This window comes from Acipenser ruthenus, chromosome 24, assembly GCF_902713425.1.
Source record: "Acipenser ruthenus chromosome 24, fAciRut3.2 maternal haplotype, whole genome shotgun sequence".
Taxonomy (NCBI): Eukaryota; Metazoa; Chordata; class Actinopteri; order Acipenseriformes; family Acipenseridae; genus Acipenser; species Acipenser ruthenus.
Genome location: NC_081212.1, coordinates 21,060,401 through 21,077,861, shown reverse-complemented (window position 1 = coordinate 21,077,861; position 17,461 = coordinate 21,060,401). Strand labels below are relative to the sequence as shown.

The following is a 17,461-nucleotide window of genomic DNA, read 5'->3' as shown; positions in this document are numbered from 1 at the left end:
TATAAAATGTTATAGCTAACTTGAAATCTTCAACTGTGTAAGAGCCGAAAACAAGTGAAAATTTTCTTAATTAAACCTATCGGTTCAATCAAGGGTTTAGTTAAGTAATCGAGAGCTCAGTAGGAAGGAAAACCAGAAGACACATGCGGTCCCCAGGACCAGGGCTGGTCAAATGCTGTAGCACTCTTGGACCACAAGAGGGCTCCTCACCCCCCCCCCCCCCCCCTCCCATGTAAGTCAATCCTTCCAACTTTTTATATTTTTGCAGTACTTTAAAATACCTTAAACATATTGAGTGAATAATTAAATTGAATAAAGTCTTTGAGGGTTGTTCCCTTTTAAGGACTGTTGTCCAGCTATTTACCTTTGGATAGATGCCAGATCTTCATATGTGAAGCGTGCGTGCATTATACAGGCAGCCAAGCCTAGGATCACCATAAACATAGTTAGCAGGAGCTATGCCGTCTGGGCTTATTTAGATGGGCAGCTAGTTATTTAAAAACTCCTTCAAGTAATTGCATTTCTTGGTTGCAGGAGATTCAGCAGCAAAGGGCCGCTCAAAAACTGACCTTTGCCTTCAATCAAATGAAACCAAAGACCATTCCATATTCTCCAAGGTAATTTAATTGAACTAGTTGGGAATATACATATACACAACCATACATCAGGTATTCGGGACACATGGGATGTGGGGGCATATATATGTTTACTTTCACTAATTACACGTTAGTGTTATAAAACAAGTAGAAAATATGAGTTAATTAAAGATGTAATCCGATGCATTTTGGCAAATTCAGTTTTAATGTTGGTGGAATGGTTAAAGTTAAAGGAAGTGCTTGCCACACAAGAACTGTCTCAATAAATTGACTTTGTAATGAATTATATTACATGTGGATCTATGACTTTGAGAGGCAACCAGTTTCCTAATTGATTATTGGACAGGTAATAATCAACATCATTATGAAAGTGGATTTCTTATTCAGAATCTGATTTTATATATTGTTGCATTCTGAAGGTTCTTGGAGGTGTTCTTGTTATACTGCCACTCAGCTGGCCAGTGGTTTGCTATTGAGGAGTGCATCACTGGAGAATTCAGGAAATTCAACAACAACAATGGAGATGAGATCGTTCCAACCAACATGCTGGAAGAAACCATGCTTGCCTTCAGCCACTGGTCATATGAGTATACAAGGGGGGAGCTTCTGGTGTTGGACCTCCAAGGTACTCATTATCTCCCTTGGGTATTATGAGAACTGCTCATTCTATAGAGATGAAACCGAATCCAGGCCATTGTGATCTCCTTTCAGTGATTTCTGATTGGTTGTGCTCATGCATTTGAACCGGACAGGCTTAGGTGGGCCGAATGGCTTCCTCTCATTTGTACAGGTTTCTTATATTCCTATCTTCTTATATTTTCAGTTTGAGTCTAGAGCATCAAACATGCTGATACTCTTGCTAAGTAGTGTAACAGTATTAACCTTTTTATCTGTTTTTCAACAGGTGTTGGTGAAAACTTGACTGATCCATCTGTGATAAAAAGTGGTGAAAAGGGGTAAGAGAAACGTGGATGTTGTAATTTTTTTTTTTTTGAGAACAAAATCACTGCATGTAGCTATTCCCGTGTGTGTGTGTGTGTGTGTGTGTGTGTGTGTGTATATTTTAGCTTAGTGTATTTTATGCAATTTCCACCTGAAACAAGAGATTTGATACAAACTATCTGATTCAAATGGCTGTATCTCATCAATATCAGGGTCTGTTAAATTTTATATAAATAAATCAATTGTTTTTCATATTCTTTTGAAATATTAGATTTCTTGACCCAAAGTGGCTACAAGGAGCATTAAAATGACATCATTTTCTTTTTGTCTACAGGTCACATGACATGATATTTGGACCAGCAAACTTGGGAGACGATGCCATTAAAAACTTCAGGGCAAAACACCACTGCAATTCCTGCTGCAGGAAACTCAAACTTCCTGGTAGGAATTTCACATTCCCTTTTAACCACTGCTGATTCCTGAGTCTGTATAGCTGAAGCGAATAGAGCTGATTTAAAAATATAAGGTGTGAATTAATGTGTTTCAGACTGGTAGAAATCAACAATGAGACAGTGGTTATGTATCCTTATTATAAAATATTTGGTAAGCATGTATTATATGGTTTGTAGCCAAAAACACCTTTCCATTTCTACCTTCAACCCCTAAGTGTTGTATTGTTTTCCCATAGAACTGCATAGAATTGTACACCTTTAAAAATAAATAAATACATTGTTCACATAGAATGAGAGTTTTTGAGTGACAATTTAAAAACAAATCCCATATTGACAACAATGTAGAAGGGTAAAAGTAATCTATACTGCCTCTAATTAAGCACTATAACGTAGCTCTGGATCTCTGTAGTGCTTTTATGTATGCTAGCATTGCAGGAATAGGGAGTTTACACAGAGTATTGACTTTTTCCCCTCCTTGTGTCCCTTAGATCTGAAGAGGAATGACTATACACCAGACAGCGTACAGGTCACCTTATCCCAAGATGACACACCAGGGGTGTCCATTCAACCTGGAAGCGGTACCAAAGAGTCCAAGCATTCTATACGTCTCATGCTGTAAACGAAGCAGCCAGGGTTATAAAGTGGAGTAGGTAACAAGCACTGTCCTGGAGTGCTTATGAAAACCAAGAGAGCAGACGCTGCAGGTGGAAAGGACCTGTTCCAAGCACTGCACGATGTAATCTGGATATCAAAGAGAGCAAAGTTTAGGGCTTAACAACAAACAAACAAAACACGACCACAAGCCAATATGTATACAGTGTATTGCAGGGACACAGGTGGCTGCACAGGTATAGAGAGCAGGTGCAGTTATGAAGAACCACAATGATTTTAAATTATGTAAATGGAAAAACTGTACTTTTTTTAAATCTTTTTTTTTAAATATATATGTTTATTGTTAAATAATAGTATATAAAGTGGCTATCAATTGGTACAATCTTATTGTATAGATGGTGTAGTATTTATTATTCTGAATTTAAAGAAGTTGCCTTGTATAAAGTAAAAACAATGAGAAGCATTGTCTTGGAGATCTTTGTTCTGGCCGGTTTGAAGGGGGACAATCCTGTCTTCATTTAAACAAGAATTTATCTGAAACAGAATATGTAATCCACATCTTTTTATATAAATGTAAAATCATGTAGAAATATCTGTATTATGGTATTTGTGGTACATACTTTATAAATAAAGAAATAAAATATGGCTTCAGAATCTTGTATGATATGGGCAGATTGCAATGTAACTTTTTTTGTGTAATTTAATAGTTTAAAAAGAAAACTCTGTTCACCGGAAACTGTTTAAAGGTGAGGGGTTTTAAGTTACAAAGGTACTACTGTCTTTTTTAAAGGTATTCTAAAACATATTTTAATCTAGTGTATCTTATAGATACAGTTATCTGGCACGAACAAAATAGGTTATAAAATGGGTTATTTTATGCAGATGGGGGAATGGGGAACCATATTACTTAAAGTATAAATAAATACTGTATACAATTTTTTATATCTTTAATCTAATAAAATACACATTTTGAATTACCCCTCTGTTTGTTTATTTTTATTTATAACTATTTTCAGGACAATTCAGTTATTCTACGGGATATTGGAATCTTTGTAATTGATTTTACAGTGGCAGCACTATATACCCCTTACAAAGATGCATATGCCAGGTGATGGTCTAGTGCATGTGCAAGTATGGTTAGAGTTCTGTTCTGAATATCTTGAATCAATAGTGTTGAAGTGTGGTGATTTAAAAATGGAAGCAAATTGCCTTACAGTAATCTTATGGCACACAAAGCTTAAATATTATTTCAATCTAATTTGCACACACACATTTCCCTTTCTTGGCATGTTGTTTGTCTTTGTCGTCCTCTGCCTTGTGTTTCAGTAAGCAACCACAATAGTTCAGTCCCTTTTCTATTAAATCCTACGTAAAGCAAGCCCTTTTACCTGCATTGCACCGACTCTAATGCATTGCTTTCTGTTTGCTGTGCTTTTAAGTTTCTCTGGTTTGTGTACATTCCATAAAGATATGTAGCTGCTTGTCACTACATTTCTGCACTTGCGGTAATTCTCTGCATATGTAAAACTATGCAAATGGTTGCTGGGAAAATATGTTGGAGTACTTTCCATGGTATACTGGTGCTGTGCTTACAATGTTTTCAGCCTTGGCAGGTTTGTGTACTGTATATTTTGGAACGGTTCCTGCTGTGTAAGGAAAGGTTATTTTTCCTCTTTTAATTAAATTGTTTGAAGCGTAGTCACCTCTTTAAATGGGGCCAAAGTCTTGCTGGCAAAACCCCAAAAAGTTTTCCTTTTACTTTCTCAAATAGCTTCAACGTCACTATTTAGGAAAACAGCCTGCATTTTCAAAGCTGGAACCAGATGGCTTTAGTTGAACTGCATGTCCCTGTGTGACAGTGATCATTAAATGAATTAAGGTCCACAGTGCTTCATATCTGCAGCATTGGTTGCAACTAATTCAAATTGCTGTGGAAGATACATGTCTCTTGTGAAGCTCAAGACTGTTAACCCGCGCGGCGGTTCCCATGGTATCTGTGTTGCCTGGTGAACCCCCTTTTGGATTGTGCTCCTTCTTGTAGTAGGTCTTTTAATTGGCCCCCGTGTGGCAGCTAACGCATTTGTTGTTATTGTAAAAGTACAGTCTGTAGTTGCGCTACTAAAATATGTACAGCGATAGCAGAAAAACAAGCCTAACCTGTGCGCCCACCATTTGCCTACTCACAGGCAGTGAGGCTTTTAAACTATTTTATAGAAACACATGAGTTAAGTAAACTAGTAGTGGGAGTTTAATTTGCATGAGTATCTGTGGCGCAAATCTTTTTGAAAATTGGTGTTAATTGTTTTGAAGGTTTAGCACCGGAGAGCCCACTAGTGTTAAATGATAAAACCCCGTCCTACTCAAACTCCCCTCGCCACTTCCCACACGAACCTTCTCTCCTGTGGATGAGTACTCCAGACCAAATAAATAAGAAACTATCATCTATGGTTGCTAGGAAGAAAAAATAAACATGTCGACATATTTGCACCCCTGAGTATGCAATTGGTTGAAACCTTCTTAAGAATGTACAGTTCAATTGTGTTTTTTATGTATGTATTTATTTTATTATTATTGTTTGACGATTGGTCGGGAAATTGTCGAGTCACCTTTACTCCTTCCAGTTCCCTTGCCACAACAAGCTTTGCAACCGGTTTCTCCACTTCGGATGCGTTCGTGACAGGTAAGTATTTGACCTTGACACACAGGTGTGGTGCTCTGCCTATTGAACGCAGCTCTGGTAATTTGCTTCTCTCCAGAATTTGCAACATAAAACTGTGTATGCTGCTCGGGAGAGTATATCCACAATTAAACGAAGTACCAGACTGTAGCGAGAACAGTGCAAGGAAGTCATGGCTGTACTAAAAGTACACGTAGAATACTGGTAAGCGATTTAAACTGTAAATAACTTCAGTTCAATTCCTTTTACTTGTTATAATAAATTCTGTCGTTGGATTTTTGTTCTGTGGTTGTAAAATCAATAACAGGTCGTTGCTATGACGATATGTGGTGATTTTATATTTTTCTGCACAGTATACTTCTCCTAATGGTTTAATTGGTACGAAACGCTGTCCTAATTACAAATCAACTGCCAGCTACCGAATCTCGAGGATGCAAAGCTTGGTATGCTTTTTTCAAATTTTTCAAATTTTTAAATCTGGGTAACCGTGATCCGGATTTTGTAATCGTATATTTTGTGATCGAGATTACTTTTTATCTGGATCATTTTGATCATGTTTTTCAGAAAATGTCACAGCTGGATTAAAGTTTATCCAGGTAACAAGTAATCACGATTACGAAATCCAGTTTTTTGAAGTAGGCTATTTATGTCTTAATTTAACAAAGATCGTGGTAATAATGATTAATACACAACTTTTATTTATTTATTTATTTATTTATTTATTTATTTATTATTTAACACAATCTAAATCAATTTTAATGTCAGTGCATATATAACGCATGCAAATAATGGTTATTTTATTTATGCCTACTTAGTAAAAATTAAATAACTACATGTAAATTGAATAAAAATAAAACTTAAAAAATGTGTTTTTTAGACATCATCGTCTTCCTCGTAGGTCGGGCGTCTATCTCACAAGTAGGTATATGAGAAGGCGTATACGTATGTTGTGTTTTTTTTTTTTTTTTTATTTAGTCATACCACAAAATAAGTATTTTCCTTTTTGCTTGCATGGATACAGAATTTAAACATGTAAATATTATATTCTAACACTATTTGGATTTATAGCGTGTATCCTGATCTTTTTAAATTCTGAAAACCCTAATTGCAACATTTAATCGGGATTAAAAGTACGATTGCATTTCGATTTTTTGAAAAACCTAATTGCACAATATAATAAAGATCAAAAGCGAAAATCCGATTACCAAAATTTTGAAAAACCGGGCCCACGCGACTAATCTACAACCGAACACTCTAATCCCTCAATTGAACCCCATTACAAAACCGGTTTGCAGTACAAATTAGGGGGGTGTTTGTTGTTGAATACGAAGTAACTGTAAAACATTTAAATATTAAAAACACAACGGGTGTTTTTCGTAATGTCACATTATTGTGACACATGTGATAGTTTAAAAAACAGTTTATTAATACTGGTATTGCTGGATTGATTTGGGTATGGGCAGCTATTAATATTTTGGGAGTAAAATGTATTTTAAATAAGCTAACTGAAATGTGTGATTTTATAAAAGTAAATAAGTATGCATGTTTTCAAATATTTGTATTGTGTTTTAATAGCATTGTGCATGTATTATGATGAATATAAGGATTGGTTTTTTTCAATGACTATCATTAATTTACCGGTTTGAGGTCAGATGTTCAGCGTCTGTTGACTAAAGCCTGATGAAAGCTGTCTGGCCCCAATATTGCTTTTTTAACTTATGTTTTAATAATAAAGAATGGAAATAATTGTATTACAGTAGTTTAAAACTAGAAACAAACACCTTGGTCACAGGAAGGCGTTGTTAAAAATGGTTCTGAGTAGTTTCTTGCTATTGTATGTAAATTTGCCTGTGGGTTTGCTTCAGAATGACAGCAAGGCATTGGACATATTCATATAATTGTGTGGTAGTATAAGAAACCGAGCCAGATGTCACAAGTGAATCGAGTTGTTTGTTCTCAGTGGGAAGCGGCACCGCCAGACTGTAAAATTTCAGCCTTGCTCTCTCCCCTCCCACAGGAGTCCCATTTTATATGCTACGATGTTTGTTTATTGAAGTTCACCTCCACACAGTTGGAATATGATGTTAATGCGCCTACTTCTATGTATTAATTTTCTTGTGTGTGTTTGTTTTTTTTGTTTGTTTTTTTGTCAGTGGTAAATGAGGGTACGCCTCCCGGTATCGGGAACTTGCCAAAAAGGTCAAAGAGCATGTTCCTGATGCGGAAGTCACCGGAGCCGAAGGAAGAAGCAGTAAGGCTGCATTTATTGACTATAGCTCCCAATTATTAAAATCTGAAAATGACTTCCTTTAAATAGTAGGATTTCTCAAATAAGATAAGATACCTAGATGACTGGGTCAACAGGTGCAATAGCTACCTGTGCCGCACAAACTTAGTCAATGTTTCGAAACGCTAAACTATAATACATATTTGTTTCTGTCCACAGCCAGCTTTGAGATCACTATGAATGACCAGTTGATATTCTCCAAGTTGGAAACAAAAGGCTTTCCTTATGCTGAAGATGTAAGTTAATGATGGAGAAGTAGTTCCCAAACTGGGGGCTGCAAGATATTTTCAGCACATACAGAATTGTTTTCCAAACAACCCTGCTGACTGATAGCTCGGGGGGGGGGGCCTTGCTTGGTGTTTAGTGTTACTGCATTTTGAATTGAACTCTTGCAACTTTGATGTCAGCTCTAGGTGTAGTACATTCCTTCCCTTAAGTATAATCTTCATGTCCTCTGCCTGCGCTAACACTGTGTTCCCTGGTACATCAATGGGATGATTAAGAAACAAGCATTCACATTTCTGTGGATTAATTGAGTGAGAGTCCTCAGCCAAAGTTAGGAAACCCCCTGCTCTGGTTATGTGGTACTGCAAGAAGCAGTATATAAAGTTGTCTGAGTGAGTACAATATAACAGGATGCTTGGACTTTTATCAAGAAGACACTAATAATTCGGGCAGACTTTAACCTGCCCTGCACTTTCTTCTTTGTTTTAGATCATCGATGCGGCTCAGAAAGCCAGCCGTGGAGAAACCGTCTCTAAAATCACCAAGAAGCAGAACTGTGTTGTGATGTAGGATGGTTGCTTCCTGAAAGTTAGAAATAATTCCTACATTTTAATCTGGGACCCGGTTCTTAGGATGACTGTTTGCATTTAAACCTGCAATGCAAACATGAAAAGAAACAAGAACCCTGTTCTCGAGGCATTTAGAATTCAGGAGTGCATTTCTTGAGCTTTCTTTCTCTCAAGTACTGTAATTCAGCAAGGTAGCTGTCAGTAAAAAAAATTTAAAAACCCCCAAAAAAACAGAATAAAATATGGTATGTAAATATGGATGGTAAATATGTAGCAGAAGGCAACTGTATTGTAAATACTGTTGCTTATGAACAGGCATATTTTCTGTTGAATTCAAATAGTTAATTTGAAGTAAACATTCCCAGCTCATAAAAAAGCACATCAAGTTCAGGGTTTAATACAAATGAATGATTTCCTAATATGAATTAGGTGGAAAATCAATGAGTGGTTAATAACATACACCTAAACTACTAAACCTTATTATTGTAGCATGTTTCCTTCTGCATTTGTAACAACTAATATACAACTATTTCCCATGCTTGTCTTAATAGTAATACTCTCTTTTTTTTCTTCTTTTTAAAATGAATTTGGTACTTGACAATAAAAAAAAAATATACAACTTTCCTGATGTTTTTTCTAAGTTTGAATTTTGTTATTTGGGAAATGTGATTTTCTAACATTGGCTTTATTATATGAAGTGGAAATTGCTGAGAATATAGTTAGAAATGTTGGGAAGCAGCCTTTTGGTACCGATAAATCAGTAACACGAATAATCGCACAGATAAAAAGGCATCACTGTTCAATTCTTTGTGGGATGTCTTATAGTGGTAAATAAAAACACACTTAAAATATAAAATGTTTATTTTACTGAAAAATAAATATTGGAACAAAATCTCTCTTGGGGGTCAAACCTGTATCGTTTATGAAATCCTCAACTTTAGCAGAACGTACATGCAGTCCCATTTATCTATTGCTCAGTATACTGTAGTAAATACATCCCATTGATGATGTCATAATCGTCTATGAGGTCAGATATTTGTATGATGAGCTCATGAGACAGTTGGAAGTTAAAACATCATGAAAATAATACATTTTAAAAAGGATAAAACTTCATGGAGGATTCCAGTGGAAGGTATGTGTATTTTTTTAATTCTGTTGTATTGTTTAATAATTTAAATATATATATTTATGGTAGATGTTTTTTTGCCATTGGTGTAGAATTTGCTGCTAATGTTGAACATTTTGTTTGACATAATATATTACATCTCTATAGTGTTCTTAAAGAGTTCAATTATTTTCCATTGTCATTGTACAGTAATATAATAATATACAGGCTCCCTCTTCATATGGTGGCCTTTTATGACCAAAAAGGTTTGGGGTAAAATTGTAATTTAGTGTTAGGATTGGATTGATGTGTAGATATTGTGGAACATTTGCTTCCAGACAAAGAAACAATAATGTGTACATGTTGTAACAACCTGTAACAGAACTTAAAGACTAACCTGAGAATTAGACAGAACTTTTTTTTTTTAATTCTGGATGTGATAACTGTCCAGCCCTTGTTTTGGACCAAATTACAACAACAGAATTTGCAGTTTTAAATGAGCAAGTTGCCAAGATACAGTTGTCTGGGACATCAGATACAAACAAAGGCTGACTCAACTGCCTGTTAAATCAATTGTATGTTGTTCTAAATGTAACTAGATATCATTTCCACCATTAAGCAAAACAATAGTATAATACTCTGTACCTCTGTCAAAAATCTTTACAACCATAAAGAACATTTAAATAATTTAAGTATATTGCATGATTTTATACCTGGCAGTAACTAAAAGGAAATACAGGTTGATAACCAGCCTCTAACAAAAAGGTATAACAAACATGTCTGAACAGGCCTCCTTCTGGTCATGGTTGTGTTTGGACAGTTAAAGCTAGAGTTTGTAACGATCACGCCTTTCTAAAGTTTAGTGTTGGACAAATCCAGACTTCAGAGTCTCTCAGGGTTTGTCAAGAAGAATATTTTAACTAGGAAGCATGAAGGAATAAAGCAGTAGACTGTTCTTCAGTATGAGATGGCTATGGACACAGGCTTTGCCACAATCAAAGAGGTGCAGTGGGTCCCAGGGGAGTGCCCAGAAGTGGCGATGGTGTGTTTGGTCTCTGAATATGATAGCTTATGCAGCCAGAAACTTTTCAGATCTAAAAAGGTCAAACCTGTTGTTTCATTGCCATTTAAAGTCAAAGCTCCTGGTCTTACAAAGCCTCATTGCACCCACTCCGCGAAGGAGATATTCTTGCAGTTGCTGGATAGCAGCACGGTACAGACTCTCTGTAAAAGGGTTAATAATCACGCTGTGGAGGAATATAAACTCCAGAAGAGAAAGGAAAAGTGGAAAGCAATTGACAACGAGGACTTCCTGTCCTGGATAGCCGTCGCTCTCCAAGGAGGCCTGTTTGAGGACCTGAAGGAGGACAGGGTGAAAGATGTCATTTCTGTCGTGGAAAAGTGGCAAGACAAATTCCCAGAGGGTCGCTTTCTCGAGATTTTGCAGTATTTAAAAGGCAAGAAGGAAGACCAGGAGGCACAGTGGGAAACAATTCGCAATCTGCAAGGCAAACTCACCCAGAATTTCCAGCGGTTTTACACTCCTGATCAGAAGCTTGGTGTCAGAAAATGCACATTTAGGTTCAAAGGTCAAGCAGCCAAGTCTGGGCCAATCTGCAGCGAGCTAAAAGTGGCGATTCTTTTCGATCTGGAATGTGGCTATGTCTGTAATTTCTTCCTGTATTCTGCCGATCACCTTTGTAAACAAGTGAAAAGTCCCCTTGTGGTTCACATACTTCACGAGCTTCTTAAACCTTATTACAATAAGGGTTATCATGTGCAATTGGATAGTTCTGCCTACATGGGTGGGAGATTAAGTGAGCACTTTGCTCCTTTTGGAATATTTCTTCATTTTACAAGTTTCTGGACTGGATATGATTTTAACTCCACGTCTTCTAACACTGATGGACATCAGGATTTATCAAGATCAGCGTGTCACCATCTGCAAGGCTGGACAGGCCCTGTCATCTTTCCACTTTCAACAGAGCCTGAAGAGTTAATGTTCCTGCAAACACTCTGGCTTGTGGTGCACCTGGGTTGTGTCGGCTCTTTTGTGTTGAGTTCACAGCAGTGCAGCAAAACGATATCCTTGTACGAGTTTACAAAAGCTCTTGCTACTCAGCTGGCAAATAAGGAGTTCAGTTCCAGTCTACTTTTACCACCGTTAGTTTGCAATGATCTGTCCATAAAGGATGTCACTGGCTTCAGGTTTGTTTTTAAATGTATTTTTACAAAAATATCAGATCAGGGCTGTCCGCTACGCTTGTCTCATTTTTTTTTTGGTTGAAAAACTTCATGGGAACCTGCACTTGTTTTGACGGTTATTTTGTCCCTAAGCAACATAGGAGCTTAAACCCCCTTATTTTATTGTTTTTACAACAAACTTAAAAGGTACACCAAGAAAAACATTCAAATGCACTATTTAATGTGTCATTTTACATATGGAAAGAACAAGACTTTGAGGTGTCTAAGCAATATATAGAAATAAACATACCAGGAACAAAAAAATGGTAACAAATATTGATTCCAAGCAAGTGCTTATTCTGCTTATTGCTGGGGCTTCTACTGAAACTGAGGTTTGCTTTGGTTATTTTGGGTCTGATTTGTACATTTGTTTCATAACAATGCTGTTCCGTAGTGTAGTTTCATCTTGTTCTGTAATTGTCTTTTATTTTTGTGCAGTGAAGAATGTAAAGCTTTAGAATACAGCAGCTCTTTTGAAAGAGATGTTTCCAGCCCCAAACAGGGAAGGAGGCTTTTCCCCAACCTTACGGGGCTGATCAACTCGGGAAACTCCTGCTACATGAATGCTGTGCTGCAGTGTCTCTCCGGCACGGCAAGCCTAGTCGAATACCTTTTATCCAGTGTAAACCAGGACGAGTTAGCCAGGTTGGTACCCAGAAACAAAATACTCTAGCTTTCTCGATTTCTATTTTTGTGTATTCTAGTGATTGTAGAATTGATTATCTAATCCTACAATAGAACCTTCCTTACAAAGCTTGGAAAGAGAGAGAGGCAAGGGTAGAGGAAGGGATTCGAAAGGCTAGTGTTTTTCCTCACTGCATCACATTTCCTCAGTTTGTAGAAACATTAAAAGAAACCGTCAAGACATTGAAAAGGGCTTTTACTCAAAACCTTTTTTTTGTCATTTTGAATTGATTACGTTTCTTGTAGTATTTCAAAATGTTGACAGTAGTTGTTTTATAGTGAGGGATTACATTTGTAATGCAGTTTGCAGTAAGCTAAAACGATCCCCCTGAAGCACATTCATTTTGCTGAGCGTTTTCTTTGTCTTGCTTGTAGACGCAGGAGTGACGTTGTCTGTGCGTTCATTACCCTTCTGACAGAAATGTGGACAGGGGAATATGAGCACATATCTCCTGTGGAAATAAGGACTGTCATTGGATCTCTGCACCCCCAGTTTGCCAGCAACACTCAGCAGGATGCACAGGAGCTCCTGCTTTACCTGTTCAATGGACTGCATGAGGATCTGGAAAAAGTAAGTACACTGATGCCAAAGGCGCCGGAGAGAGAGAAAAGTACATGGGCATTGGCCCCTCTTGCCCACCTGTCTCCTGCGCCCATGACTGATGCCCAATGATCCGAATTCCAATACTGACCTATTGTCTGACTTTAGGTAAAGGGCCTCCCCTGAAGTATTTGTCTTTCCAGTCTATCTATGTGCAGTAAACAGTCACCAATAAATCCTATTTCAGTATAAAATGTAATATGGTTGTGGGTCACTGCAGCATTTCTTGTTTTGATGCCTCTTTGGCTCGGAGGTCGATCTCCAATACTTGTGTGGTTTGCTACCACCTAGTGGCTCTTTCAAGACACCAAGTGCCTTTACCAGTTCAGATGCTGCAGCACTAGCCACATATTCTGCTAAACTCGATGATTGTGGGTAAGAGTAATACTAGCCATTCTCAAATGTATGTACAATGTTTGTTCCACTAATCACCACACAGGTTGTTAGCAGGAGCACATATTGGACATTAACCAACCTTGGATCATCAAATTAAGATGGTGTCAAATAACAGCTGCCTTTTAGCTGGCACGCCTTTTAAACACCATTCGTTTAGTAGAATCTCTGTTACCATACGTGAATTGTTCTATCTCCATTGTCAGACTATCTAATAATCTTTTGTGATAAAGACAGGAATACATTATGATACAAAGGTGATAGCATTGATGTTTGGAGTGTTGGTTCAGCCACTCAAGTGGGATTTGAATCGCACTTGCCCCAACTTATGGCTGGAGACCAAAGTTAAGCATAACTGGTCAGGCACTTAGCAAGTCCAGTAGAGACTTCCCAGTCCTAGCCCTTGCCTCCAGGGTTCATTGCTTGGGTTCATCAGATAAAAATAGGTGATTGGTTTGACAGGTCGCCATTGATCTTTGATCCTCCTGACTGGCTTATGGGTTGCAACTACGGTTACCATGTGATTCCCTGTACACTAGTTTGGGACAGTTCAGGCTTTTCAACTCACACCCCAATGCATTCTGGTAAGTGTAGTCCTGCTGTGAAAAATACCTGAGACAGGTGAAACATACCAGAATGCATTGCAATGTGAGTTGAAAAGCCAACACTGTTCAGTGTACATGGAGTCATATGGTAACCCTAGTTGCAGCAGCACATTCAAATCGGGCAAGCAGTCCTCATTTCTTCTTCACTGGTCAGGAGGACCATTGATTTGAAAGTCCTGTGTGTTTCTCGTTACCGCAGATCACTGTGAGAAAGCAACCCAGAGGAAGCCTGAAGAGGCAGGAAGCTGGTAAATCCTCTGGTCACTCGAGAGAGACCTCCATCATCACTCATCTTTTTGAAGGGCAGCTCTGCTACGTCACGTTGTGTCTCCAGTGTGACAATCAAACCCGCACCAATGAGGTCTTCACCATTCTGTCCTTGCCCATTCCTCCTGGAGCCTATAGATGTTCTCTTCTGGTATGGAAATTGATAAAAACAAGGTGGTGTTCTACACTGGGAATAAGACCGATTCCCTGCTTTGCCTGCAATGGCAGGGTCTAATTTACAGTTGTGGAAGGTTTTGGGTTTAAAAAACAGTATGACTTCTTAGTTAGAAGTGGGTATTCATTTAGCATCACTTGCATGCTTGAGATTTTTAATAGAGAATTTCATAGCAGTTTGAGTCAGTCCAGGTTTTATTCTGAGGATAGTCACCACTAGGCCAGGTGCATCTAATTAAGATCATAAAACCTGGAATGACTCAACCTCGTTTTGAACACAGTGCTAATTATTTTTCCATAAACCCAACTGAGCTTTTTTTTTTATATAAGAGTAAGGATGAAAGAGACATAAATAATTTCAGTCATGAGAATGAGGAGTGCTGGTTTAAACATGCATGACCTCAAAGAAGTCCCTGCATAACTTTATTTTCTATTCAGAATTAGTTAAAAACTGTACCAGCTCCTAAACATGGTGGGTCAAAACAAAAGATCAAATTCTCCCCCCATCATCACTCGTCTTTAGTCAAAACAACCATTCCAATTACAGAGAGCAGAGCCAAACCCCAATTACAACAGTGAGAAACCAGATAGCTAGGTGGAGTGAATGTGTGAGCTTACAATACTGGTAGCAACACCCTCACACCTCTTCTTCAAACACAATCATTAAACATGCCACTTCCATTAAAAGATGTAATTTCCATCTGATACAAACTGATATCAGGGTGTACTGTATATTACACCAGCTATGACACATCCTTGAGCTCCTCATTGGAAATGTTCTTCTTACACATCTTTCTGTTTCCTTTAAACTGCAGGACTGCCTTGAGCTTTTTTTTCAGCAAAACACCTTGACACGGAATAACCAGATTCTTTGCTCCAGCTGTGGGATAAAGCGAGACACTGCTGTTTTGACCAGCATTTCCAAAGCGCCTGAAATTCTCATCTTGCATTTAAAGCGGTAAATATATTTATTCCTTGAATATGGTAAGAATAAAATAACAAGGGTGTGAAAAACTAACAAGTAAAACATTGCAGCTCAGCAAAAGGTACCGTTCCTGAAAAAGGAAACAGAAATTATAGTATGCAGATCCTGTATGGGGAGTTGGAACCCTTAGAGATTTAGAATGAACAGCCCTAGATGTCATGAATCCTAAACAATATTGATATTTTCTGATAATGTTATACTGACATAATCTCAAAAACGGTTGCTTTGTTCTATTTGGAAGCTTAAGGATCTTTTACATATATATATATAAAATCCTGATTAGTGCCCAACTTCATCAAAAAACCAAGGCACAAATTTAATGTTTATTATTCTTTACTTATAATCAAGCAAAAAAAAAAAAAAAATCAGTTTTGCTGTACATGGCCAACAAAGCATGATGCTTTCAGAAAAGTCAGAAGAAATAGTAATACATGGGAAACCAGACATATGATTAATTTAAGATATTTATTCTAGATTCGAAGTCGAAGGTCTTAAGAAAAGGAAATTGCGGACCGATGTCAGCTTTTCATTGGAAAACCTGGATCTGTCCCCTTATTTATCATCATCCCCATCATGTCAGTCAAGATATTATCTTTACGCAGTAGTGGTGAGTAACCTATAGCAGGAAAATTAAATGTCAAATCACAATGCTCATGTACTTACTATCACCTCATTAAAAAAATTGTATGTTGAATATTTTAATTGATTCTTGCATGATTATTCTTTAGTTAACAATGGTTTTATTTGCCTGATCAGACTTAAATCTTTACTGTCCCCATCACCACCACCACGTTGCAAAGGTGATGTAAACATATCTTACAACCCATTCGAATCTATTAAGAATAAATCTGAGATTTATAACGTTACTGTAGGAACCAGGCTGACACCCAGCATTAACTCATATGTACAAATATGGATTTTTCAGAACCACAGTGGCGATTTGGACAATGGGCACTACACTGCCTACTGCAAGAACGCTGTGACCCAGCGCTGGCACAGGTTTGATGACGAGATCGTCTCTGACATCCCCAGCTACTTGATCCAATCTCCGAATGCCTACATACTTTTCTACACTTGCCAGGATTTCCGGTTGCCCTGTCTCAGACTGAGTGCTTCTTAATCTTACAAAAACAAATGTACCTTCTCACCCACCCCATAAAACATGTGCACCATCCCATTCTTCTACTCTGCATTTTTTAGGATGCCCCCCCATATTATGTTTGCATCTATTGTCAAAGAAGAAACAGGTGAGTATACATCTGATGATGGAGAAATGGACTCTTAAGCCACAGGTATCCATAATTACATGTAATAATATTATCCGCTTGCTTAATTAGAAGCATAAACAAAACAATTCATTCTTTGAATTGGTTATTCTAGGAGTTCAAATCATGTAAATGGGATTTAAATATTAAGCATTTTTTGCAAACATTTGTAACTGTTCTGGGGTACCTTTAAAAGGAAGATTTTTGTATTTGTTGATCTGTATTTGTGGCACAGTGTGTCTTTTAGGATACTGGAAAATGATGTATGGAAGAGATCCTATCCCTACACCTTCCTTTCCTCACTCCCAGTCACATAGCAACACTTACCAGGGAGGTCAGGAAATCAGAAGGCGGGAATGAGATCAGTCATGGGCTTCATTTTCCTCTGCCCAGAAACACCAACTGAGACAGGAAATGCAGATGAAATACAAAAATACCACGGAGAATAATTAACAACATCCTAAACGATAAGTGGCTGTACAAATTCCATCAAGGCTCCATATTCACACACTGCTTGCTCAATGGAACGGAAACTGTTCCATTACGAAAGTATATTTATAAGCAAATGGTCATAATATAAACAATAATAAAGAGGGACGGGTTTCCTAAGCTTTTGCTTCAGTGTAATATTGTCTTTATAGTCAACTTTTTTATAACACATTCTATTTATAGCATGCACACGTATTCTGCTTATTCCCCATTTAACTACTGAATCTTTAAGAGGAGGGTTTAATGTATAACACAGTGTATTCCTACTTTTTGGTTAATTGTAAGATAT

General features: G+C 37.5%; 3 protein-coding genes across 5 annotated transcripts in view; all 3 read left to right on the top strand.

Moving 5' to 3' along the window:
- LOC117429497 (transient receptor potential cation channel subfamily M member 7-like) overlaps positions 1-3,579 on the top strand; it is a 42,694-nt gene extending 39,115 nt beyond the window's left edge. For all 3 annotated transcript variants that reach the window (XM_058998661.1, XM_058998663.1, XM_058998662.1), the window contains 5 exons: positions 535-617; positions 1,016-1,221; positions 1,501-1,552; positions 1,873-1,979; positions 2,479-3,579. In XM_058998661.1, the coding sequence (XP_058854644.1) occupies positions 535-617; positions 1,016-1,221; positions 1,501-1,552; positions 1,873-1,979; positions 2,479-2,609 (579 nt within the window). In that variant the 3' untranslated portion in view covers positions 2,610-3,579. The remainder of the gene's footprint in view (positions 1-534; positions 618-1,015; positions 1,222-1,500; positions 1,553-1,872; positions 1,980-2,478) is intronic.
- A 2,626-nt stretch (positions 3,580-6,205) lies between these two features.
- LOC117429745 (migration and invasion enhancer 1-like) lies at positions 6,206-8,983 on the top strand. Its single transcript, XM_058999176.1, has 4 exons — positions 6,206-6,221; positions 7,444-7,530; positions 7,726-7,802; positions 8,281-8,983. Exons 1-4 carry the CDS (start codon positions 6,206-6,208, stop codon positions 8,359-8,361), a joined length of 261 nt encoding a protein of 86 aa, XP_058855159.1. The 3' UTR covers positions 8,362-8,983.
- A 1,393-nt stretch (positions 8,984-10,376) lies between these two features.
- Positions 10,377-17,403, top strand: LOC117428241 (uncharacterized). The gene is made up of 7 exons (XM_034901991.2): positions 10,377-11,673; positions 12,148-12,354; positions 12,769-12,964; positions 14,192-14,410; positions 15,249-15,391; positions 15,893-16,025; positions 16,344-17,403. The coding sequence occupies exons 1-7, from the start codon at positions 10,433-10,435 to the stop codon at positions 16,536-16,538; spliced, it is 2,334 nt and encodes a 777-aa protein (XP_034757882.2). The 5' UTR covers positions 10,377-10,432; the 3' UTR covers positions 16,539-17,403.
- Positions 17,404-17,461: the final 58 nt, after the last annotated feature.